The 26737-nt window shown below is 43.6% G+C and overlaps 2 protein-coding genes across 2 annotated transcripts; one reads left to right on the forward strand and one right to left on the reverse strand.

Moving 5' to 3' along the window:
- Positions 1-364: 364 nt before the first annotated feature.
- Positions 365-2889, reverse strand: LOC139395709 (zinc finger protein 79-like). The gene is made up of 4 exons (XM_071143052.1): positions 2568-2889; positions 2324-2534; positions 517-1128; positions 365-465 (listed from the first exon to the last, which is right to left on the reverse strand). Exons 1-4 carry the CDS (start codon positions 2712-2714, stop codon positions 365-367), a joined length of 1071 nt encoding a protein of 356 aa, XP_070999153.1. The 5' UTR covers positions 2715-2889.
- A 22241-nt stretch (positions 2890-25130) lies between these two features.
- LOC139395710 (uncharacterized) lies at positions 25131-26528 on the forward strand (the record flags this gene model as incomplete). The annotated part of the gene is made up of 3 exons (XM_071143053.1): positions 25131-25752; positions 26121-26215; positions 26351-26528. Coding segments are annotated over exons 1-3 (679 nt in total), but the record flags the coding sequence as incomplete, so codon positions are not given.
- Between the last annotated feature and the right edge of the window lie 209 nt (positions 26529-26737).

Raw genomic sequence — 26737 nt, forward strand, 5'->3', positions numbered from 1 at the left:
GACTGATGGACAAGACTCTGTCCAGGACTCTATATTTAATGTTCCCCTCCATCCACAGCGACTGATGGACAAGACTCTGTCGAGGACTCTATATTTAATGTTCCCCTCCATCCACAGCAACTGATGGACAAGACTCTGTCCAGGACTCTATATTTAATGTTCCCCTCCATCCACAGCGACTGATGGACAAGACTCTGTCCAGGACTCTATATTTAATGCTCCACTCCATCCACAGAGAACGTATACTTAAAAAACAGAGGTACTCTGTATTCAATTAAAGTATTGAAATTGGAAGAAAAAAAAAATATATATATATTTTTATTAGGTTTTACTGAAGTTGTCATTCACAAAAACACATTCTCAATCAAGAACATAAAGAACATAGCTTCTTCTTTATCCCATGCTTTTTCAGGCCCCCTGATTGGGTAAAACCCTTTCCACAATGGGAGCATTTGAAAGGCTTCTCTCCAGTGTGCATTCTCTTATGTCTTTTCAGTTTTGCTGATTGGGAAAAACTCTTTCCACAATGGGAGCATTGGTAGGGCATTTCCCCTGTGTGCATTCTCTCATGTCTTTTCAGGCTCACTAGATGGGTAAAACTCTTTCCACAATGTGAGCATTGGAAAGGCTTTTCTCCTGTGTGTGTCCTCTCATGCTCCTTCATGTTTGCAGACGACCTAAAACTCCTTCCACAATGGGAACATTGATAAGGCTTCTCTCCAGAGTGTACTCTCTCATGCCTTTTCAGGGACCTTAACTGGGTAAAACTCTTGCCACACAGAGAACATTGGTAAGGCTTTTCTCCTGTGTGTATTCTCTCATGTCTTTTCAGGTTAACTAACACGGTAAAACTCTTTTCACATTGGGAACATTGGTAAGGCTTTTCTCCAGTGTGTATTCTCTCATGCCGTTTTAGGTTAGTTAACACGGTAAAACTCTTTCCACACTGGGAACATTGGTAAGGCTTTTCTCCTGTGTGTATCCTCTCGTGCTCTTTTAGATTCCGTAACTTAGTAAAACTCTTTCCACAGTGGGAGCAGTGGTGTCGTCTTGCTGGTTTGGGCGTCTCTGGCTCTGATTCCCCTGAAGGACTCTTCCTGCTGTCAGAGTGAGTGTCTGGTCTTTCTCCTGCTAAAGACAAAAAATAGCATTTAATTAACTACTAATCAGAGACCCGAATGAAACCAGCACATGATAAAACTGTCCACCTATGAGGTTTAAACCAGAAATGATTCCTCATTTAAAGAAAAACTTGGTGGCTACTATAATAATAATAATAATAATGTAGAGCTTCAAATATAATCTGCTTTCATGGAATGAACAGAGCTCTATGATAATAGATAATGTAATGTTTACAGGCTGAGCAGAGCTCTATAATAATAGATAATGTCATGTTTATAGGCTGAGCATAGCTCTATTATAATAGATAATGTCATGTTTACAGGCTGAACATAGCTCTATAATAATAGATCATGTCATGTTTATAGGCTGAGCATAGCTCTATTATAATAGATAATGTCATGTTTACAGGCTGAGCATAGCTCTATTATAATAGATAATGTCATGTTTACAGGCTGAACATAGCTCTATAATAATATATAATGTCATGTTTACAGGCTGAGCAGAGCTCTATAATAATAGATAATGCCATGTTTATAGGCTGAGCAGAGCTCTATAATAATAGATAATGTCATGTTTATAGGCTGAGCATAGCTCTATTATAATAGATGTCATGTTTACAGGCTGAACATAGCTCTATAATAATAGATAATGTCATGTTTATAGGCTGAGCATAGCTCTATTATAATAGATAATGTCATGTTTACAGGCTGAACATAGCTCTATAATAATATATAATGTCATGTTTACAGGCTGAGCAGAGCTCTATAATAATAGATAATGTCATGTTTATAGGCTGAGCACAGCTCTATTATAATAGATAATGCCATGTTTATAGGCTGAGCAGAGCTCTATAATAATAGATAATGTCATGTTTATAGGCTGAGCAGAGCTCTATAATAATAGATAATGTCATGTCTCCAGGCTGAACAGAGCTCTATGATAATAGATAATGTCATGTTTATAGGCTGAGCAGAGCTCCATAATAACAGATAATGAGGACTACAGTATTTTGATCAATGTCATAGGATGCATTGACCCATTGTTAACGGCCCTCTGTTTGATGGTGTACACTATCTGACAGTGTAGCTTTAACCATTTCTACAGTACAGAACAACATATTAAAGTATATAACTTCAGTAAAAACCACACAATAGTTTAACAACTGCATAGTTTGTACTTCTGTTTTTGAGACGGTACTCACTGGTGTTAATTATATCTCCAATCTCTTCCTCCTCCTCCTCCTCCTCCTCCCATGTGACAGTAATCTCCCCCTCCTCCTTCACTCCAAAGACGGCATCCTCCTCTTTCACTCTGAAAATATCTTCTTCTTTCACTGTGACAGTCAATTCCTCCTCTTTCACTCCCAAAGCGGCACCGTCTTGTTTCTCTTCCTCCACAGTAACATCCACCTCCTCTTCTTTCACTCCAACAGCTTCACCCTCTACTTCTTGTTTAACTGTAAAAGCCTCACCCTCTACTTCTTGTTTAACTGTGACAGCCTCCTCTTCCTCCTCCTCTTTCACGGGGGCTTCTTTCTCCGTCCAGCAGACCCCCTCTTCTTTAGCAGGTGGGGTGTAGCTTGGTGAGCTCATGGTCGAGGATGTTAGCGAGGTAACGTTAGCTAGCTATCATTAATTAGCTTCTAGGCTACTGGTAATTTAACCACCCATCTAGATGGCTAACAAAAACATAAATATAGAAATTAAGGGTAACTAGATACGACATAAATGTGTTTTAAACTAACTGAAACGTCTAAAGCGCTTTAATGTATCTGTTTTATGTAGGCTACCGAGGTGATTGAATCAATAGCCATGTTGGTGAAGAAGCGTTCCGTCCACTAGATTATACGTCACATTAGCAACATCTCATTAAATGCGGATATCGCCATCTGCTAAATGGAGTTGGTAACGCAGTTGATTAACATTTTCATTTTCATTTTATTAATTAAATAATAATTGATATAAAGACATACAAAGGAAACTGTGTTGAATGATTACAAGTGATACTTTAAGGCTATTTTATTTTTACTCATAAAAATATCAGACATCACATTTTCATACACCTTTAGCTTGATGACCACTGCACAAATTAAGCATTGAAACAACTTAAATTCAAGAGTTCTCAAGGTATATATATATATATATATATATATATATATATATATCAAATCCAATACATTTAGAAAAATCCAAATCGTATATCATATGAAATTAATTTGCAATTACAAATCAAATTCAAGAGGTTTGAACGTTAGAATCAACAAAATGCAAATTCTATTCAGCTGTTTTTTCTTTCATTTTACATTTTGAAAATATCCAAATCATATTCTGAACAACATTGAAGGGTTTATACTCAAAGTATATTGGCTAAAGGTTGCTTCCTAAATTCTAAGACACTTCACGGAACGCCAAATACAGGTTTAGTTCCATACACTTTTCTATCGATGAGATCAGAGGTTGTTGTTGCTCCAATTCCCTGTCCTAATTAGTGTAGTGACGTCAATCTTACCAACAACCCTCAATGCTATTCTCATAGAGATAGATAGAGGACTCTAGTGGCCAAAAGTCTGTTTTAGCATTGGCTATTCTCATAGAGATTGTCTGTTTTAGCATGGGCAGCGCCATTGTCATTGACGACTTTTGAAGGAGTCAACTGGATGGGACTTCCTATTGGTTAAGGAAGGATCACATGATTCCATCCAGGTCAGCAAGAGGGATCAGCCAATGAATTATACTTCCTTACTGCCAGTGTACCTGTTTTTATACCCTCTAGGTGGGGCAGTATGTACCCTTTCAGTTTGTTTACCAAGTCATAGAAGTAGTGGAAGACCAACTAATTCAAAATGAAGATGGCCTCCATGGCTCTGCCCATGCTCTCACAGACGTCATAATGAGACAGATACAATGATGCCCTGTCTGTCTATACCGAACCAAAAATAGAAATGCAATATGCAACAATTTCAACTATTAAACTTAGTTACAGTTCAGATAAGGAACTCAGTTGAAATACATGTATTAGGGCCTGATCTATGGGCAGGGGCGCAGCCATGGGTGGCCCTCGGCCCTGAGAGGGCATAGGCCCACCCACGGGGAGCCAGGCCTAGCCAATCAGAATGAGTTTTTCCCCACAAAAAAGGGCTTTATTACAGACAGAAATACTCCTCAGTTTCATCAGCTGTCCAGGTGGCCGGTCTCAGACGAAGCCGGATGTGGAGGTCCTGGGTTGGCATGGTTACACATGGTCTGCGGTTGCTTGGCCAGTTGGACGTACTGACAAATTCTCTAAAACAACATTGGAGGCGGCTTATGGTAGAGAAATTAACATTACATTTTCCGTAAAACAGCTCTGGTGGACATTCCGGCAAGTCCGCATGCCAATTGCGTGCTCCCTCAAAACTTGAGACATCTGTGGCATTGTGTTGTGTGACAAAACTGCACATTTTAGAGTGGCCCCGTATTGTCCCCCAGCACAAGCTGCACCAGTTTAATCAGCTTCTTGATATGACACACCTGTCAGGTGAATTGGATTATCTTGGAAAAGGACCAAATGCTCACTAACAGAGATGTAAACTAATTTGTGCACAAAATGTGAGAGAAATAAACTTTTTGTGCCGTATGGAACATTTCTGGGATCTTTTACGTCAGGACATGAAACACGGGACATTTCTGGGATCTTTTACATCAGGTCATGAAACATGGGACATTTCTGGGATCTTTTATTTCAGGTCATGAAACACGGGACATTTCTGGGATCTTTTATTTCAGGTCATGAAACACGGGACATTTCTGGGATCTTTTATTTCAGGTCATGAAACACGGGACATTTCTGGGATCTTTTATTTCAGGTCATGAAACACGGGACATTTCTGGGATCTTTTATTTCAGGTCATGAAACACGGGACATTTCTGGGATCTTTTATTTCAGGTCATGAAACACGGGACATTTCTGGGATCTTTTACGTCAGGTCATGAAACACGGGACATTTCTGGGATCTTTTACGTCAGGTCATGAAACACGGGACATTTCTGGGATCTTTTACGTCAGGTCATGAAACACGGGACCAACACTTCACATGTTGAGTTTATATTTAGGTTCAGTTCAATTCTTCAGCTGTTATGAAGGTAAACCACAGGTGCCCATTAGGTGTCACCATAACCACAAAAGCATTTCCATACACTTTTCCATGCGCATCTCTAAATAATTCGATATATTTCTTTCTCTCTAATCATAAATCAACCAAACAACATTTTCCAAACTTTTCAGCATTGAAGTGTCGTCCCCTTTTCAGCCTTGAAGTGTCCCCTTTTCAGCCTTGAAGTGTCCCCTTTTCAGCATTGACGTGTCCCCTTTTCAGCCTTGAAGTGTCCCCACTAGAGTGGAACAATAGCTTTACTGTAGTAAGACTCTTCGGCAGAGCGATCGTGAGATCACGCGTTCTGTGTTATTAAGGTGAGAGATTATCCTTTACTGTAGTAAGACTCTTCGGCAGAGCGATCGTGAGATCACGTGTTCTGTGTTATTAAGGTGAGAGATTATCCTTTACTGAAGTAAGACTCTTCGGCAGAGCGATCGTGAGATCACGTGTTCTGTGTTATTAAGGTGAGAGATTATCCTTTACTGAAGTGAGACTCTTCGGCAGAGCGATCGTGAGATCACGCGTTCTGTGTTATTAAGGTGAGAGATTATCCTTTTGTGTCGCAGTCAAAACAAAATACACATTTTTAAATGTTAATCTTAAACAACAAACAAAAGAGATGTTGCTCCAGGTCCTGGATTTACTCCAATCAAATCTTATTTGTCACATGCGCCGAATACAACAGGTGTAGGTAGATCTTACAGTGAAATGCCGAATACAACAGGTGTAGTAGACCTCACAGTGAAATGCTGAATACAACAGGTGTAGTAGACCTCACAGTGAAATGCTGACTACAACAGGTGTAGTAGACCTTACAGTGAAATGCTGAATACAACAGGTGTAGTAGACCTCACAGTGAAATGCTGACTACAACAGGTGTAGTAGACCTTACAATGAAATGCCGAATACAACAGGTGTAGTAGACCTTACAGTGAAATGCCGAATACAACAGGTGTCGTAGACCTTACAGTGAAATGCCGAATACAACAGGTGTAGTAGACCTTACAGTGAAATGCTTACTGACAAGCCCAAGGGACCAGACTGCTAATTAACCAATAATCTGATAAATCATGTTTTTACCAAAGAGACGCACAGAGTGATGAGAGTATTTCGGATATCGAATGTAACAAATGAATGATTGTGTCGTTTTTATGCCTTTCATTATGCTCCGTGTAATGAATTTCAGATACTTCCCAGCAATGATAAATATGAGGTTATTACCATGTCAAATATGGTACCTATGGAAACCCAAGGAAATGACATGAACATTGAAATAGGTTTTATGACTGCACATAGAAGGTACAGACAGTTTATGGATGGCATTATTTATTAACAGAATCTCAGAATTCAAAAAAAAAAAAAATCCACCAATTGGTCTTTTGACCACTTAGATCAGCTCTGAAAAAAAATATCTGATGTGATTGATCATAAGACCATATAAGTGGAAAATAGATCAGGGCCTTTGTAAAAATGCAACCAACCACACCTTCTTTCACACACGTGGACCGAAGTGGGAATGACTGACATGAAGCTCGACGAATCAGAGGTCAACTACACTGACAGTTACCGCCCGCTCTGGAAGAACTGTAAAATACTGATGACTGACATGAAGCTCGACGAATCAGAGGTCAACTACACTGACAGTTACCGCCCGCTCTGGAAGAACTGTAAAATACTGATGACTGACATGAAGCTCAACGAATCAGAGGTCAACTACACTGACAGTTACCGCCCGCTCTGTAAGAACTGCAAAATACTGATGGCTGACATGAAGCTCGACGAATCAGAGGTCAACTACACTGACAGTTACCGCCCGCTCTGGAAGAACTGTAAAATACTGATGACTGACATGAAGCTCAACGAATCAGAGGTCAACTACACTGACATTTACCGCCCGCTCTGGAAGAACTGTAAAATACTGATGACTGACATGAAGCTCGACGAATCAGAGGTCAACTACACTGACAGTTACCGCCCCCCCTGGAAGAACTGTAAAATACTGATGACTGACATTATTCATTTGTCTTCCGGAACTGTCTACGTCCCAACGGGACAAGGTCTACGAGCGCTCTCTTTAAAAAAAAAATTATCAGTCAGCAAGCGGCAAACGTGATGAACAGCATCTAGCATGAACAAAGACAAAACAAAATCTCAGTCAAAAACATAAGTCGGAACACAGCCTCGCTATTCTCTCATGTGATTTCAGGTCCTCTGACCTGGAAAATGTCTTCCCACAATGAGAGCAGTGGTATGTCTTCTCCTGTGTCTTTGTGTGTTTTAATTCATGCTCTTTCAGGGTACCTAACTGGGTAAATCTCTTTTCACATTGGGAGCATTGGTAGGGCTTTTCTCCTGTGTGTATTCTCTCATGCGTTTTCAGGGCCCCTAACTGGTTAAAACTCTTTCCACACTGGGAGCATTGGTAGGGCTTCTCACCAGTGTGTGTTCTCTTATGTTCTTTCAGGTGCCCTAGCTGGGTAAATCTCTTTCCACAGTCTGAGCAGTGGTAAGGCTTCACTCCAGAGTGTATTCTCTCATGTATTTTCCGGTCCCATAACCGGGAAAAACTCTTTCCACACTGGGAGCAGTGGTGTGGTCTTGCTGGTTTGGGCGTCTCTGGGTCTGGTTCCCCCAAAGGACTCTTCCTGCCGTCAGACTGAGAGTCTGGTCTCTCTTCTGCCGAAGACAAACAGAGTATTTGGTTAAACAGAGACGTGAATAAAACCTCTACTTGATCAAACTGTCTTCCGATGAAGTTTAATCCCAACTAGACTGGCGGTATACCATATACAGTGCCTTGCAAAAGTATTCATCCCCTTTGGCATTTTTCCTATTTTGTTGCATTACAACCTGTAATTTAAATGTATTTTTATTTGGATTTCATGTAATGGATATACACAAAATAGTCCATATTGGTGAAGTGAAATGAAAAAAAAATACTTGTTTCAAAGAATTATATATATATATATATAAAAAAACTGAAAAGTGGGGCATGCATTTGTATTCACCCTCTTTGCTATGAAGCCCCTAAATAAGATCTGGTGCAAGCAATTACCTTCAGAAGTCACATAATTAGTTAAATAAAGTCCACCTGTGTGCAATCTAAGTGTCACATGATCTCATATATATATATATATATATATATACATGTTCTGAAAGGCCCCAATCTACAACACCATTAAGCAAGCGGCACCATGAAGACCAGGGAGCTCTCCAAACAGGTCAGGGACAAAGTTGTGGAGAAGTACAGGTCAGGGTTGGGTTCTAACAAAAAAATCAGAAACTTTGAACATCCCACGGAGCACCATTAAATCCATTATTAAAAAATGGAAAGATTATGGCACCACAACCAACCTGCCAAGAGAGGGCCGCCCACCAAAACTCACAGACCAGACAAGGAGGGCATTAATCAAAGAGGCAACAAAGAGGCCAAAGATATCCCTGAAGGAGGTGAAAAGCTCCACAGCGGAGATTGGAGTATCTGTCCATAGGACCACTTTAAGTCGTACACTCCACAGAGCTGGGCTTTATGGAAGAGTGGCCAGAAAAAAAGCCCTTGCTTCAAGAAAAAAAATAAGCAAACATGTTTGGTGTTCAGCCAAAAGGCATGTGGGAGACTCCCCAAACACATGGAAGACAATACTATGGTCAAATGAGACTAAAATTGAGCTTTTTGGCCATCAAGGAAAACACTATGTCTGGCGCAAAACCAAAACCTCGAAAAGAGCTTCCCCAGTAGTGGCAGCAGCATCATGCTGTGGGGATGTTTTTCCATCGGCAGGGACTGGGAAACTGCTCAGAATTGAATAAATGATGGATGGCGCTAAATACAGGGAATTCTTGAGGGGAAACCTGTTTCAGTCTTGCAGAGATTTGAGACTGGGACGGAGATTCACCTTCCAGCAGGACAATGACCCTAAGCATACTGTTAAAGAAACACTCGAGTGGTTTAAGGGGAAACATGAGCTGAACATAACAGTCAGTGGAAGGGAGGACAGTAACAGGAGACACTATGAGCTGAACATACCAGTCAGTGGAAGGGAGGACAGTAACAGGAGACACTATGAGCTGAACATAACAGTCAGTGGAAGGGAGGACAGTAACAGGAGACACTATGAGCTGAACATAACAGGAGACACTATGAGCTGAACATAACAGGAGACACTATGAGCTGAACATAACAGTCAGTGGAAGGGAGGACAGTAACAGGAGACACTATGAGCTGAACATAACAGTATGTCAGTGGAAGAGAGGACAGTAACAGGAGACACTATGAGCTGAACATAACAGGAGACACTATGAGCTGAACATAACAGGAGACACTATGAGCTGAACATAACAGGAGACACTATGAGCTGAACATAACAGGAGACACTATGAGCTGAACATAACAGGAGACACTATGAGCTGAACATAACAGGAGACACTATGAGCTGAACATAACAGGAGACACTATGAGCTGACCATAACAGGAGACACTATCAGCTGAACATAACAGGAGACACTATGAGCTGAACATAACAGGAGACACTATGAGCTGAACATAACAGGAGACACTATGAGCTGAACATAACAGGAGACACTATGAGCTGAACATAACAGTCAGTGGAAGAGAGGACAGTAACAGGAGACACTATGAGCTGAACATAACAGCCAGTAGAAGAGAGGACAGTAACAGGAGACACTATGAGCTGAACATACCAGTCAGTGGAAGGGAGGACAGTAGCAGGAGACACTATGAGCTGAACATAACAGGAGACACTATGAGCTGAACATAACAGGAGACACTATGAGCTGAACATAACAGTATGTCAGTGGAAGAAAGGAAAGTAACAGGAGACACTATGAGCTGAACATAACAGTCAGTAGAAGAGAGGACAGTAACAGGAGACACTATGAGCTGAACATAACAGTCAGTGGAAGGGAGGACAGTAAACAGGAGACACTATGAGCTGAACATAACAGTCAGTGGAAGGGAGGACAGTAACAGGAGACACTATGAGCTGAACATAACAGAAAAATATATCCTAAATGCAAGAATTTCGCTACACCTGCAAAAAAAACACAACATTTGATCCATTGTTAACATTCCATTATACATAAGAGTCATTTGATCATGACTCAGTTCCCTTCCATTACACATAAGAGTCATTTGATCACGACTCAGTTCCATTCCATTACACATAAGAGTCATTTGATCACGACTCAGTTCCATTCCATTACACATAAGAGTCATTTGATCATGACTCAGTTCCATTCCATTACACATAAGAGTCATTGGACTCTTACTGTTAAAAGTGTACAGCAAGTGGAGGCTGCTGGTGGGAGGACTGCTCATAGTAATGGCTGGAATGGAGTCAAATGAAATGGCATCAAACACACATCAAAGACGTGGTTTCCATGTGGTTGATACCAACCAATCCATTGACTCCATTCCAGCCACTACTATGAGTCGTTCTCCCACCACCAGCCTCCACTTGCTGTACACTAATTTTGAATTTGTGAAGCTATTTTTGGGGGATGTGATACGAAAGAAGAGAGATTCAGGTTTCCAGAACCGCACAGCAACTGGAACCGATTTTACAATTGGAATTTGAAATAAATATGGGAGTATTTGTCTGTTTTTGACTTCCGAAGCCAATTCCCCCTTCAAACAGAACATGTTAGTGTAACGGATGTGAAACGGCGGTGTTCGCGCTAAATAGCATTTCAATCGGTGACGTCACTTGCTCTGAGACCTTGAAGTAGTGGTTCCCCCTTGCTCTGCAAGGTGCCGCGGCTTTTGTGGAGAGATGGGTAACGATGCTTCGTGGGTGACTGTTGTTGATGTGTGCAGAGGCCCCCGGGTATGGGCGAGGATACTGTTACATTAGGTCGTTGGTCTAAGGAGTAACATTAGACTCCTATAGTCCAATGTTACATTAGGTCATTGGTCTAAGGAGTAACATTAGACTCCTATAGTCCAATGTTACATTAGGTCGTTGGTCTAAGGAGTAACATTAGACTCCTATAGTCCAATGTTACATTAGGTCGTTGGTCTAAGGAGTAACATTAGACTCCTATAGTCCAATACCAGGCTGGGAGGGAAGCGTTTGATGTTAACCTTTTGTTGGTGCTCCCCTAGTCTGTATTGCTTCCTACAGCACTGAACAACATATTCAAGTGTAGAACAGTATTATTTTTTTAAAACATTTATTTTACTTTTATTTAACCAGGCAAGTCAGTTAAGAACAAATTCTTATTTTCAATGACGTCCTAGGAACAGTGGGTTAACTGCCTTGTTCAGGGGCAGAACGACAGATTTGTACCTTGTCAGCTCGGGGATTCAAACTTGCAACCTTTCGGTTACTAGTCCAACGCTCTAACCACTAGGCTAACCTGCCGTCCCTACACTCTAATCACTAGGCTACCCTACCCGAATGCCCCTTAATGCCCCTTTAAAACCAAACATTAGTTCACCAACTGCAGAGTTTGTGCCCCTGTTTTTAAGGCGATACTCACTGGTGTTAATCAGATCTCCAGTCTCCCCCTCCTCTTCATCATCCCCCTCATCTTTCACTCTCATAGCATCTTCCTCCTCTTTCACTCCAAAGACATCCTCTTCTTCCTTCACTAAAACATGCTCTTCTTCCTTCACTAAAACATGCTCTTCTTCCTCTCCTTTCACTGTGACAGTCATGTACTTCTCCTCCTCTTTCACCCCGAAACCTTCTTCCTCTCCTTTCACTGTGACAGTAATCTCCTCCTTCACTCTAAAAACGGCGTCTTCTTCTTTCTCCACTTCTTTCCCTGTAACGTACATCGCCTCATTTACTCCAATACCTTCTTCTTCTTCTTTCAATGTGATAGCCTTCTTCTCTTCTTTCATTCCGAACGCTTCTTTTTCCTCCTCTTCCTCTGCCACGACAACGTTCAGGCCACGAGCTTCTTCTTTAGCAGGGTGGGAGTAATTTAGTGAGTTCATGTCCTGAGATGTTAGCTCATTCGCATGATCGACTAGCCTAGTGCTAGGCTATTTTATCCAGCTAGCTGACTAACAGCGTCAGTGTGAAATGGAATAACTTTATACGCAGACAGCGTGTTTAAAACACTGATGTCTATAACACACATAACGGTCCAAAGAGCTCCAATGTTTCGGTTTTATGTCGCTTGGGAGCTACCGATGTGGTCGAATCCGTAACCGTGTTGTTGTTATCCGGTCCCGTCCACTGGATTATACGTCACGCCTGAATCTTCACATGAAAGACGCACGTCGCCATCTGCTGACTGGAGTGGGTAACGCAGTTTAGGAAAAGTATTCACGACATTGTTTAATCTGGCAAGTAATGTCACGAGTCATTTCAAAACAACTAGATGACATGTGTTCTCTTCTTACAGAGCTGTAAGTAGTAAGTTAAGAGAACACACGTCATCTAGTTGAGAGAACACAGGTCATCTAGTTGATAGATCACACGTCATCTAGTTGAGAGAACACAGGTCATCTAGTAGTGAGAACACACGTCAGCTAGTTGATAGAACACACGTTGTCTAATTGAGAGAACACAGGTCATCTAGTAAAGAGAACACGGGTCATCTAGTAGAGAGAACACATGTCAATCAGACCTGACTGGTACAAATCACATTTTATTGGTCCGATGAGACGAACACAACAGTAGACTTTTCAGTGAAGAGCCCCCCCCCCCCCCCCCCCCCCTCCTAAAGGAAACAGCAACAATAAAATGACAATAATAAGGCCATATTAAAGGAGTACCAGAACTGAGTCAATGTTCAGGGGTACGAGGTAATAATGAGGCCATATTAAAGGAGTACCAGAACTGAGTCAATGTTCAGGGGTACGAGGTAATAATGAGGCCATATTAAAGGAGTACCAGAACTGAGTCAATGTTCAGGGGTACGAGGTAATAATGAGGCCATATTAAAGGAGTACCAGAACTGAGTCAATGTGCAGGGGTACGAGGTAATAATGAGGCCATATTAAAGGAGTACCAGAACTGAGTCAATGTTCAGGGGTACGAGGTAATAATGAGGCCATATTAAAGGAGTACCAGAACTGAGTCAATGTTCAGGGGTACGAGGTAATAATGAGGCCATATTAAAGGAGTACCAGAACTGAGTCAATGTGCAGGGGTACGAGGTAATAATGAGGCCATATTAAAGGAGTACCAGAACTGAGTCAATGTGCAGGGGTACGAGGTAATAATGAGGCCATATTAAAGGAGTACCAGAACTGAGTCAATGTTCAGGGGTACGAGGTAATAATGAGGCTATATACAAGGAGAACCAGAACTGAGTCAATGTGCAGGGGTACAAGGTAATAATGAGGCTATATACAAGGAGAACCAGAACTGAGTCAATGTGCAGGGGTACGAGGTAATAATGAGGCTATATACAAGGAGAACCAGAACTGAGTCAATGTGCAGGGGTACAAGGTAATAATGAGGCCATATTAAAGGAGTACCAGAACTGAGTCAATGTTCAGGGGTACGAGGCAATAATGAGGCTATATTAAAGGAGTACCAGAACTGAGTCAATGTTCAGAGGTACGAGGTAATAATGAGGCTATATACAAGGAGAACCAGAACTGAGTCAATGTGCAGGGGTACGAGGTAATAATGAGTCTAGTCTAGTAAGTGTGTGGGTAGAGTCTAGCGAGTGTGTTGGTAGAGTCCAGTCAGTGTGTGGGTAGAGTCTAGTCAGTGTGTGGGTAGAGTCTAGTCAGTGTGTGGGTAGAGTCTAGTTTAGCCAGTGTGTGGGTAGAGTCTAGTCAGTGTGTGGGTAGAGTCTAGTCAGTGTGCGGGTAGAGTCTAGTCAGTGTGTGGGTAGAGTCTAGTCAGTGTGTGGGTAGAGTCTAGTCTAGTAAGTGTGTGGGTAGAGTCTAGTCAGTGTGTGGGTAGAGTCTAGTCTAGTAAGTGTGTGGGTAGAGTCTAGCGAGTGTGTTGGTAGAGTCCAGTCAGTGTGTGGGTAGAGTCTAGTCAGTGTGTGGGTAGAGTCTAGTCAGTGTGCGGGTAGAGTCTAGTCAGTGTGTGGGTAGAGTCTAGTCAGTGTGTTGTGAAGGCCCTGAATTTTTCTGAACCGTCTCAGTGCTTCTCCTTCCAATAGGGTGCTTTCCCTTTAATTCCCAATTAAATAGCCAGCATCAACTGCGCAAAAGTGGGGTTGTGATGGAGACGTGAATGAGGATGTGTTCAACCCTCAGTTCCCGACGCTTCTCTATTCCGTTTGTTTTGTTGCCGTTAAACGTGTGTTTTGTTGCCGTTAAACGTGTGTTTTGTAGGCTAATAGAGTTTACCCAGGATCGGATCCACTCTTTGCGTCCGTAGACTACACCTCTCCGTTCTTCGTGGCCTTTCTCCGCTGGAGATCTGTTGGCGGATTGGATTGTCTGACTGACCGACTGACTATAACCTTTTTTTGTAGACGGCATTTCATTTCGTTTTGATGTGATGCTTTATGTAGTGTTAATGATTAGTTATTGGAGAAACAAGACCAAGATGAGACTCTGGACAAGGCGGATACGGTCTATTAAAGGCCGTTTATTCAGACATGATGATATCTGGCAAACGTGCAGCACGGCTCCTATTCGTCCAACCCTTAGGGAGCTTTCGGAAAAAGAGGAGGCTACAACATATTTGGGCAGTTCATTTATACATTGAAATGACGTAGGTAGATTCTGGTAGTCCTGGCTCCTGGTTGGTTGTTCGTAGGTGATAGACAGTCCTCTCCAGCCTGGTGTCAGTATCCCATTGGTTCTCGACAGAGTTCTTTGTCTTTGAAGCCCATCCCAAAGGGTTTTGAGCAGTGTATATTTATGGGTTGTCAGTGTGTTTTATCTTATTCCGCCACCCTGGTGGGGGTTTCCCGTGCAGTTAGTATATTGAGAAACAGAGAGAGAGGGAGGGTATAACACAGAGTACAAGCCAAAATTGTATGGTTAAGCCCAGGCAGACAACAGTCAGTGAATGCGTCATTACATGTTTTAATATGTTATTACAACAGTAGTTAGTTGTAGTTGAGGACTTTGGTAAAATATTGTTATACTGATTGTATGATTAATACTGGGTTTACGCTACACTGAATGAACGGACAAACATTGCGTGACTAAGGTCAAGGGAGTTCCCTGAACTCCTTTACCGGGCTGGACTCTTTTTAGGGCCGAGGTACAGGACATTTCTGGAGGAACCAGAACTCATTGTGATATTATTATATATGTATGTAATCATTGATGTTGCTAATACAACCCACACAAAATAATATAGTTGTTTTTGAAGTTCTTTCCAATGTTTTAAGGGTTTATGAAAAGTTTTATTTCAATCCTGACTTTTACATAAGTCCTTTGTATTGGTGTAGACTTGACGGACCAGATGGGACTCATTCCCTCCCAAACCAAAAGGAGAAACCAATGTTTTCTCTGGTAGGCACAACCTACCTGGCACCCCTATAAATAATAACCTCAAGTCAAAACCGTTACATAAAAAATGGCACCCCAGATGGGACAGCTCAACATTGAGAACTAACCAAAGCAAATCTTTTGTGTGGAATTAAAACAATGGATTCACCCCAAGATAATGTGCTCATCCATGTCATACCTGTCAATGGGAATACACAGGGCCATTCTGACCATCAAGCTGACAAGACAAATCATAATGTGCATGGAGATAATGGAGTTGATTTGGGCCAGAGCCCTGGGAATCTGAATGATCGGTCTGGACCACAGGCCACAGGAGGTCTAACCAGTTACTCACTTATTGACGTGGATCTGTGTGGAAGTACTGAGCTAGCCCTCCCTCTGACACCCAACCTTCCTCCATTGTCTGGTTTATCTCCAGAGGTTGTAGTCTTACAACTTCAAGGTGACATCCTTGATATTCATCGGACTCAACATCTCCAAACTCTTATCCACCATAAATTCAAATGTCTGAGGGAAGAGCAACAACAGAGTGCCATGAAATTCCAAAACTCACTGAGCACTCTAACCCACATGCTGACAGAGCTCAGTGAGAGTGGAAGACGGGAAATTACTGGTGCCATGGACAGGCAGTTTGACTACCAACGAAATCAACTCACTGGCACTCTCCAATGGCGCCTGCAACATCACCACACTGAGGTCCTCAAGGACGTTAATTCTGTTTTTTTCCCCCATGGTTAACACTGTAGACCACTTGCAGACAGAGCTCTCTAATTGTGCTAAAATGTTGGATGACGTGTCTGAGGACATGGCCTCCATTAGGCACAACTCCTTGCACAGAGTTTCTCTGGTGTCCACTTCTGTTCAGACCACTGAGGGCCAAGCTGGCACCTCTGAACAGCCAATACAAGGCCATCCTGCAGCCACCCCTTGCAGGATGCAATCCACCATGCATCCTGGTGTTCATTTTCATTGTCCGATAACGCCCTCCCCCTCTACTTCCTCAATCCCTCCTAGCTCGTTTGTTCATGGTGAATTGAGTAGACGTCTTGTGTGGCCGATGCCCATTAAATTGCAATTTCCCACCTTTGGGGAAAAAAGATTACAGTCCTGATCCATTAATATATCTGGAAATATGTTGTGACTTTCTTGCCCTCAATTCCCTGGCTGACAACGAACTCCTTGCCACATTGAGGAATGTGTTGCATGGGACAGCTCGAGACTGGTGGGATGTGGCACGTCTCACCACTACCTCCTGGGCTGACTTTGAGGCCAAGTTTTCCTCTGCATTTCTGTCTGAGGACTACACAGATGAGCTGGCACACAGAGTCAGAAATCGAGTACAAAGAGAGAAAGAGAGTATCCGTGACTTTGCATACGGTTACCACTCCCTGTGCAGAAGGTGGAAACCTGGCATTGAGGAGGAAGAGGTCATTAAATTGATCTTGAAGAACATCAACCCACTACTAGCCAGTCAACTCCGAGAAAGAGTCACCACTATCGATGGACTGGTTCGCTTGGGACAGCAGTTTGAGAAGGACAGAGAATGCCAACAGCAATATGACCAGAGAAAGAAACAGACCCCCAAACAGTTACCCAAGACAGACCATCAACAACAGCCAGAGTCTCCAGCCATGACCCCTCTCATGTTCTGTTGGAGATGTAGCCAAAAGGGACATTCTTCAGCTACCTGTCCAAGACCGTATCAAGTAAACCCTTCCAGAAACCACAAATCACAACAGGCCAACACACCTAACTCTCTTCGCAGGAATGACCATCCCACTCACTGGTGCTTTAACCAGAGCTGAAACCCCAAGAGTCTCTGCCTACGCCTCCCCCCCCCATCGACATCCCCTTCCTTTCAGTTAATACCCCACCAACTGGTGTTACCCCTGTCCATAGGCCCATGGGCAGGAAGAGCCATCCTGGACACCGGGTCATCCTACACGCTGTCCAATGAGAAACTGTGGAAGGAGGTTAAAGGCCCACAATACAACTTGAAGCCGTGGACAGAAGGTCCACTCTATCTGGCTGATGGTGAGGCTAAACGACCACTTGGATGGAGGTAGAGGTAGAGTTCCGCCTGTGTAACCGCTCCTATATGATTCCTTCTGTTATCCTACAAACCAGGAACCTTGCTTTTCCTGTCGTGTTGGGAATTGATTTCATGTACTTCAGTGGTGTCCAGATTGATATCGCACACAATTGCTACTGGTTTCCATACAATCCGAGCAAGAAGCATTTCTTCCAATCAGAAGCTACGAAGTTACATGATTGGGGTTCAAATGTGGCAGTCTTCTCTGCCGTTGCTCCGGTACCACTAACCCTTGATAATCCTTCTGACGATCTCCTTTTACAGGCTGTGAGAAGAGCTCAGCTGGAACAGCCAGAGGAGTTAAGGCTGTTGAAACAGCTGCAGAATAACGCTGATGTATGTACTTCAAAGCTGGGACGCACCGGGCTCCTGAAGCACAAAGTATTCCTTACACAGGAAATGCCGATCAAGCAAAAGCCATATCGTTTGTCCCCAGCGACACTAATCATCCAAAAGGGACTCATTAATGATATGTTAACACAAGATATAATAGAACGTTCCTCCTCTCCCTGGGCTGCTCCTTTTGTCCTCATCCCAAAAAAAGACTGGTGGTCTTAGATTTTGTGTGGGCTATAGGAAGATCAACAAACAATGTTTCCCAGACTGATGCCTATCCTCTTCCCACCATCCATGAGATCCTGGAGTCATTGTCTGGCGCTGTTGTGTTCACTACCCTTGACCTCAATAGTGGTTATTGGCAGGTTGAGATGGACCAGGAAAGCAAGGAGAAGACTGCTTTTGTCTGTGCTGAGGGCTTGTTTTCCTTTAAGGTGATGCCTTTTGGATTAAAGAATGCACCTGCCACTTTCCAAAGACTCATGGAGATTGCGTTAGGTGAGCTCAAAGGGAAGATCTGTTTCGTCTACCTGGACGATATAATGATCTACTCTCAGAACAGAGAAAGACACTTTCAAGATCTTCAAGCAGTGTTGGACAAGCTAAGAGAAGCTGGTCTGACCTTGAATATGAAGAAGAGCAACTTCTGCCAAACCTCCCTGAAGTTCCTTGGCCATATTGTGTCTTTTGACGGCATTCATGTGGATCCTGAAAAGACAAAGGCTGTACAAGACTTCCCTGTGCCAACCACACTCAAGGCCCTTCAACGGTTCCTTGGTATGGCTGGATGGTACCATCAGTTTGTGTCGAACTTCTCCCAGGTGGCAGAACCCCTCAACGCGTTGAAACGAAAAGGAGTGAAATTCCTATGGACGGCAGAGTGCCAGACCTCCTTTGAAACCCTGAAACGACACCTCGTCACACCTCCCATTTTAGGTCATCCCAACTTTGATTGCCCTTTTGTTGTTTACACTGATGCAAGTGATGTTGGACTTGGTGCTGTCCTAGTCCAACAGACTGGACTTGGCACTGAAGAAGTGCTAGCATTCGCCAGTCGGACATTGAATGGAGCAGAACGGAACTACTCCACAACCGAGCAAGAGTGCCTTGCAGTTGTCTGGGCTTTGGAAAAGTGGAGGTACTACCTGGAGGGAAGACACTTCACTGTGGTCACTGACCATTCCTCCCTTGTGTGGGTGTTCAAGACCAACAAACCAAGTACCAGACTCATAAGATGGGCTCTACGGTTGCAAGAGTTCACCTTTGCAGTAGAATACCGGAAAGGAAAATACAACACTGTTCCAGATGCCTTGTCCAGAGCTCCTGCTTGTGATAACGGTGGCCCTTATCTTACATGTGCTACTGTCCTGTCAAGCAGTCGAGACTCGCCCAAAACGGACTTTCCCCATCTCTGATGAGGCCATATGGAAAGCCCAACAGGATGATCCAGAAGTACAGGCTTTGTACCAGACTATCCTGGAAGATGGAGAAAAGATGGTCAATCCTACCACAAAGCTGACCATCGATGAAGACAAAGTCTACCGAGTTGTACAACTACCTCACAGAACACTCCACCAATTGTACATACCTGAAACTATACGCCTTCAACTGCTTCAACATTTCCATGAAGACCCATTAGCTGGTCATTTGGGCAGGTTCAAAACCTACAAGCGGTTGCAAGTGGTACTGTACTGGCCACATCTGAGCATGGATGTGAAGTCACACATCCGAAACTGTCAGGTTTGTTATATGTACAAACCAGAAGGTAGAAAGCCTGCTGGCAAGTTGCAGCAAACAGTGGTTACCCGACCTTGGGAAATGTTAGGAGTGGATTTGATGGGTCCATTTCCTAGAAGCTCCAATCAGAATGTGTACATGCTTGTTTTTGTTGATTACTACTCAAAGTGGGTGGAGCTCTTTTCCCTGCATCAGGCCACAGCAAGGACCGTCTCTAACATCCTTACGAAAGAGATCCTGACTCGCTGGGGAGTGCCTGATTACATCCTGTCTGATCGAGGTTCCCAATTTGTTTCTGATCTCTTTGAGGAGACCTGCCAAAGATGGAACCTGAGACAGAAGTTGACCACGGCCTATCACTCACAGACCAATCTCACTGAGAGAGTAAATCGAACCTTGAAGACAATGATTGCTCCCTATGTAGGGACCCAGCACAAACACTGGGACAAGCACCTTCACAAGTTTAGATTTGCCCTGAATTTGCCCTGAGTCCACTGGAGTCACACCTGCAGAGCTGAACCTAAGTCGTCCCCTCAGAGGACCCTTGGATATGGTGCTACAGCCCCAGCAGCTTACTCCAGACGCTGCTTGCTATGACCAGGTAGTCCATCTCCATGACTTGAGAGCTCTTGTCTCAAAGAACATGATCCAGGCTCGACTCAAGCAGAAGAGAAATTATGATAAGAACAGACGAGACATGCAGTTCCAGCTTCGTGATCGGGTGTGGCTTCGCTCTCCTCCTTAGTCGAAAGCTGAACAATTCTTCTCGGCCAAGCTCGCTCCTAAATGGACCATATAGGATTGTGGAGCAGATGGGCCCTTTGAACTACAGAGTGGTGAAAGAGGACACAGGTGATGATATGTGCGTTGTCCATGTCTCACACCTTAAGGCCTGTTACCCCTCGGCTGATGGATTTGGAGGCGATTGAGCGCCGCAAGGTCCTGGATATCTTTGAAGAGGAAAGTGAGGAGACTTTTCTCGGATTCCCAGACCCAGAAGTCTCACACCTTAAGGCCTGTGACCCCTCAAGCTGATGGATTTGGAGGCGATTGAGCGCCGCAAGGTCCTGGATATCTTTGAAGAGGAAAGTGAGGAGACTTTTCTCGGATTCCCAGACCCAGAAGTCTCACACCTTAAGGCCTGTTACCCCTTGGCTGATGGATTTGGAGGCGATTGAGCGCCGCAAGGTCCTGAATATCTTTGAAGAGGAAAGTGAGGAGACTTTTCTCGGATTCCCAGACCCAGAAGTCTCACACCTTAAGGCCTGTGACCCCCTCAAGCTGAGGAGCGTGAGCTCCAGAAAGTCATGAATATTTTTGCTGTTGACACTGTCAGTGATTTTATTTCGACTTAATGGCACACTTAACCAGCATGGCTACCACAGCATTCTGCAGCGATATCCATCTGTTTTGGGCTTAGTGGGACTATAATTTGTTTTTCAACAGGACAATGACCCAACACACCTCCAGGCTGTGTAAGGGCTGTTTGACCAAGAAGGAGAGTGATGGAGTGCTGCATCAGATGACCCTGGCCTCCACAATCACCTGAACTCAATCCAATTGGGATGGTTTGGGATGAATTGGACCACAGAGGTTAGGAAAAGTGGCCAACATCAGCATGTGTTGGAACTCCTATAAGAAAAGCATTCCAGGTGAAGCTGGTTGAGACAATGCCAAGAGTGTGCAAAGCTGTCAAAGGCAAAGGGTGGCAATTTTTAAGAATCTAAAATATATTTTGATTTGTTTAACACTTTTTTTTGGTTACTACATGATTTTGTGTGTCATTACATAGTTATGATGTCTTCACTGTTTTTTTATAATTTTGAAGTCTTTATTATTCTACAATGTAAAAAATAGTCAAAATAAAGAAAAAGCCTTGAATGAGTAGGTGAGTCCAACCTTTTGACTGGTACTGTACATTCAATTCCCTGACAACAGCTCCAGTGGACATTCCTGCAGTCAGCATGACAATTGCTATGCGACATATGTGGCGTTGTGTTGTGACAAAACAGCACCCCAATGTGGAGGCTATATACAGGGGGTACCAGTACAGAGTCAATGTGGAGACAGGAGACCAGTACCCCCTGTATATAGCCTCCATATTGACTCTGTACTGGTACCCCCTGTATATAGCCTCCACATTGACTCTGTACTGGTACCCCCTGTATATAGCCTCCACATTGACTCTGTACTGGTACCCCCTGTATATAGTCTCCACATTGACTCTGTACTGGTACCCCCTGTATATAGCCTCCACATTGACTCTGTACTGGTACCCCCTGTATACAGCCTCCACATTGACTCTGTACTGGTACCCCCTGTATACAGCCTCCACATTGACTCTGTACTGGTACCCCCTGTATATAACCTCCACATTGACTCTGTACTGGTACCCCCTGTATATAGCCTCCACATTGACTCTGTACTGGTACCCCCTGTATATAGTCTCCACATTGACTCTGTACTGGTACCCCCTGTATATAGCCTCCACATTGACTCTGTACTGGTACCCCCTGTATATAGCCTCCACATTGACTCTGTACTGGTACCCCCTGTATATAGCCTCCACATTGACTCTGTACTGGTACCCCCTGTATACAGCCTCCACATTGACTCTGTACTGGTACCCCCTGTATACAGCCTCCACATTGACTCTGTACTGGTACCCCCTGTATATAGCCTCCACATTGACTCTGTACTGGTACCCCCTGTATATAGCCTCCACATTGACTCTGTACTGGTACCCCCTGTATACAGCCTCCACATTGACTCTGTACTGGTACCCCCTGTATACAGTCTCCACATTGACTCTGTACTGGTACCCCCTGTATACAACCGCCACATTGACTCTGTACTGTACCCCCTGTATATAGCCTCCACATTGACTCTGTACTGGTACCCCCTGTATATAACCTCCACATTGACTCTGTGCTGGTACCCCCTGTATACAGTCTCCACATTGACTCTGTACTGGTACCCCCTGTATACAACCGCCACATTGACTCTGTACTGGTACCCCCTGTATATAGCCTCCACATTGACTCTGTACTGGTACCCCCTGTATATAGCCTCCACATTGACTCTGTGCTGGTACCCCCTGTATACAGTCTCCACATTGACTCTGTACTGGTACCCCCTGTATACAACCGCCACATTGACTCTGTACTGGTACCCCCTGTATATAGCCTCCACATTGACTCTGTACTGGTACCCCCTGTATATTGCCTCCACATTGACTCTGTACTGGTACCCCCTGTATATAGCCTCCACATTGACTCTGTACTGGTACCCCCTGTATATAACCTCCACATTGACTCTGTACTGGTACCCCCTGTATATAGCCTCCACATTGACTCTGTACTGGTACCCCCTGTATATTGCCTCCACATTGACTCTGTACTGGTACCCCCTGTATATAACCTCCACATTGACTCTGTACTGGTACCCCCTGTATATAACCTCCACATTGACTCTGTACTGGTACCCCCTGTATATAGTCTCCACATTGACTCTGTACTGGTACCCCCTGTATATAGCCTCCACATTGACTCTGTACTGGTACCCCCTGTATACAGCCTCCACATTGACTCTGTACTGGTACCCCCTGTATACAGCCTCCACATTGACTCTGTACTGGTACCCCCTGTATATAACCTCCACATTGACTCTGTACTGGTACCCCCTGTATATAGCCTCCACATTGACTCTGTACTGGTACCCCCTGTATATAGTCTCCACATTGACTCTGTACTGGTACCCCCTGTATATAGCCTCCACATTGACTCTGTACTGGTACCCCCTGTATATAGCCTCCACATTGACTCTGTACTGGTACCCCCTGTATATAGCCTCCACATTGACTCTGTACTGGTACCCCCTGTATACAGCCTCCACATTGACTCTGTACTGGTACCCCCTGTATACAGCCTCCACATTGACTCTGTACTGGTACCCCCTGTATATAGCCTCCACATTGACTCTGTACTGGTACCCCCTGTATATAGCCTCCACATTGACTCTGTACTGGTACCCCCTGTATACAGCCTCCACATTGACTCTGTACTGGTACCCCCTGTATACAGTCTCCACATTGACTCTGTACTGGTACCCCCTGTATACAACCGCCACATTGACTCTGTACTGTACCCCCTGTATATAGCCTCCACATTGACTCTGTACTGGTACCCCCTGTATATAACCTCCACATTGACTCTGTGCTGGTACCCCCTGTATACAGTCTCCACATTGACTCTGTACTGGTACCCCCTGTATACAACCGCCACATTGACTCTGTACTGGTACCCCCTGTATATAGCCTCCACATTGACTCTGTACTGGTACCCCCTGTATATAGCCTCCACATTGACTCTGTGCTGGTACCCCCTGTATACAGTCTCCACATTGACTCTGTACTGGTACCCCCTGTATACAACCGCCACATTGACTCTGTACTGGTACCCCCTGTATATAGCCTCCACATTGACTCTGTACTGGTACCCCCTGTATATTGCCTCCACATTGACTCTGTACTGGTACCCCCTGTATATAGCCTCCACATTGACTCTGTACTGGTACCCCCTGTATATAACCTCCACATTGACTCTGTACTGGTACCCCCTGTATATAGCCTCCACATTGACTCTGTACTGGTACCCCCTGTATATTGCCTCCACATTGACTCTGTACTGGTACCCCCTGTATATAACCTCCACATTGACTCTGTACTGGTACCCCCTGTATATAACCTCCACATTGACTCTGTACTGGTACCCCCTGTATATTGCCTCCACATTGACTCTGTACTGGTACCCCCTGTATATAGCCTCCACATTGACTCTGTACTGGTACCCCCTGTATATTGCCTCCACATTGACTCTGTAAACACGGTATAGTTTTTTTTGTTGTGTAACTTTTTTTCTTACCTCTTATTTTTCTTAACTACATTGTTGGTTAAGGGCTTGTCAGTAAGAATTTCATGGTAATGTCTACTACACCTGTTGTAGCTTTGTAGCGTAGCTTTAAGGGAATAGGATGGTCACATCATATTCATATTAAGCTTCTACGTCTGTGTACCGGAACGTATTATTTGGAAGACGTCAGAGAAAATGCATCAGCTTATTGTTAAATAATTATGACGTTCTTTCCAATACAAAAGGTGTTGTAACTATTGTTTCCAAACTGCGTTACCCACTCCAGCCAGCAGATGGCGACGAGCGTCTTTCAGTTGACTCTTCTTTCGTGACGTATATTTAACTGGACGGGACGCTTCTTCAGGAACAACAAGGCGCCAACTCTTTCAACCACCTCGGTAGCTTGCTAGCCAACATAAAACTGAAAGATTGACGTTTTAGGCCATGTTAATGTGCATTAGCTAATCGCAGTGTTTAAAACACATTTCAGTTGACGTTAACTTGAACCTAATTTGCTTGTTCAATTTGCAAATTTGTTAAAGATTGATACTGAGCCTAGCACTAGGCTATTCGCTAATGCTAACTAGCTAGCTAACATCCCTGACCATGAGCTCATTAAAGTACTCATCCCCTGCTAAAGAAGTGGATGTCTGCTGTACGGAGAAAGAAGCTCTGGCGCTGAACATTGTCGTGAAAGATGAAGAGGAGGATATTACAGTGAAAGGAGAGAAAGATGCTCTGTCGCTGAACATTGTCGTGAAAGACGAAGAGGAGGATATTACAGTGAAAGGAGAGAAAGATGCTCTGCCGCTGAACATTGTCGTGAAAGACGAAGAGGAGGATATTACAGTGAAAGGAGAGAAAGAACCTTTCAGAATGGAAGAGGAGGCTGTTATAGGGAAAGAAGAGAAAGCATCCTCTTCCTCTCTAAAAACTTATATCTCAGTAAAGGTGAAGGAGGAAGACGTTTTGGGAGTGAAAGAGGAGGAGACAGAATATCTCATTAACACCAGTGAGTATTGTCTTAAAAACAGGGGCACAAACTATGCAGTTGTTGAACTAATGTGTGGTTTTAAGGGGCATTCTACTTAAGTTCTTCACTTCAATGTGATGTTCAGTACTATATAAATTGTTAAAGGGTCAATCTGCCATTGCTACATGTATTTTGGGGACTTTTAAATTAGATTTAATTATATATAACAGGCTTTTAAAATGTAATAATGGAGCATAATTTATACTTAAAATATCAAAGGGACACAAAAGGCACCCAATTAATTTAGAGATATTAATGCCACTTATAAGACCCTATGACTGTAATAGACAGTAATAATTGATGATGGTAATAAGTTCACCATCTGTTTGATGTTCTCGTTAACACAGGAGAGAGACATGACTATCGTGGATCCTCTGGGGAGACTCAACATCCTGATGCTGACGAGGCAGAGAAGAGTCTCTCCAGATCAGAACACCAGATGGTACAGCTTGGTCTGGTCTAGCATACAGCTTGCTCTATCTGGGTCTGGGCTGTGTTTCTGTAAAGCAGTTTATGACAACAGTGACATCAGCATCCATAATGGTATGTGTCTGTGTCTCCTCTTTATGGTTACCAGGACAACGCTAGCCCTTCCTCTCTCCCGGAGTCCCCGTGTCATGCCTCTCCCGGAAACACCTTACTGCTGGGTATGAAGAGGTTGTCTGTGCTGCTGGTGGACTGCAGGAAAACAACAGGGCTGAGTGGAACTGTGAGAGGAGGAGAAGAGAAGAAAGGATCAGATTTGACACATCAAAGTAAGTGCTGTAGTTCAGTTTGAACAAATAAATAGATCTGCCCACCGGTATCTGTTACCAGGATAACCAGCAGAGTTCTGTTAGTTGACAGGAAGATAGAGTAGTGTATATGGATGTTATGAATATCATAACACTGAAAAAGGATTCGGCCAATGAAAAGAGAGAAACCGATAGACCATATAAAACCTTGATGAAAGTTAGCTTTAGAG

This window comes from Oncorhynchus clarkii, unplaced genomic scaffold, assembly GCF_045791955.1.
Source record: "Oncorhynchus clarkii lewisi isolate Uvic-CL-2024 unplaced genomic scaffold, UVic_Ocla_1.0 unplaced_contig_7010_pilon_pilon, whole genome shotgun sequence".
NCBI classification, from domain to species: domain Eukaryota; kingdom Metazoa; phylum Chordata; class Actinopteri; order Salmoniformes; family Salmonidae; genus Oncorhynchus; species Oncorhynchus clarkii.

Coding starts and splice junctions, on each gene's coding strand:
- LOC139395709 (XM_071143052.1), bottom strand. CDS start 2,714: ATGAGCTCACCAAGCTACACCCCACCTGCTAAAGAAGAGGGGGTCTGC. Junction 1,129..2,323: donor TGGAGATATAATTAACACCA/GTGAGTACCGTC, acceptor TGTCTTTAGCAG/GAGAAAGACCAGACACTCAC. Junction 466..516: donor ATGCTCCCATTGTGGAAAGA/GTTTTTCCCAAT, acceptor TGCACACTGGAG/AGAAGCCTTTCAAATGCTCC.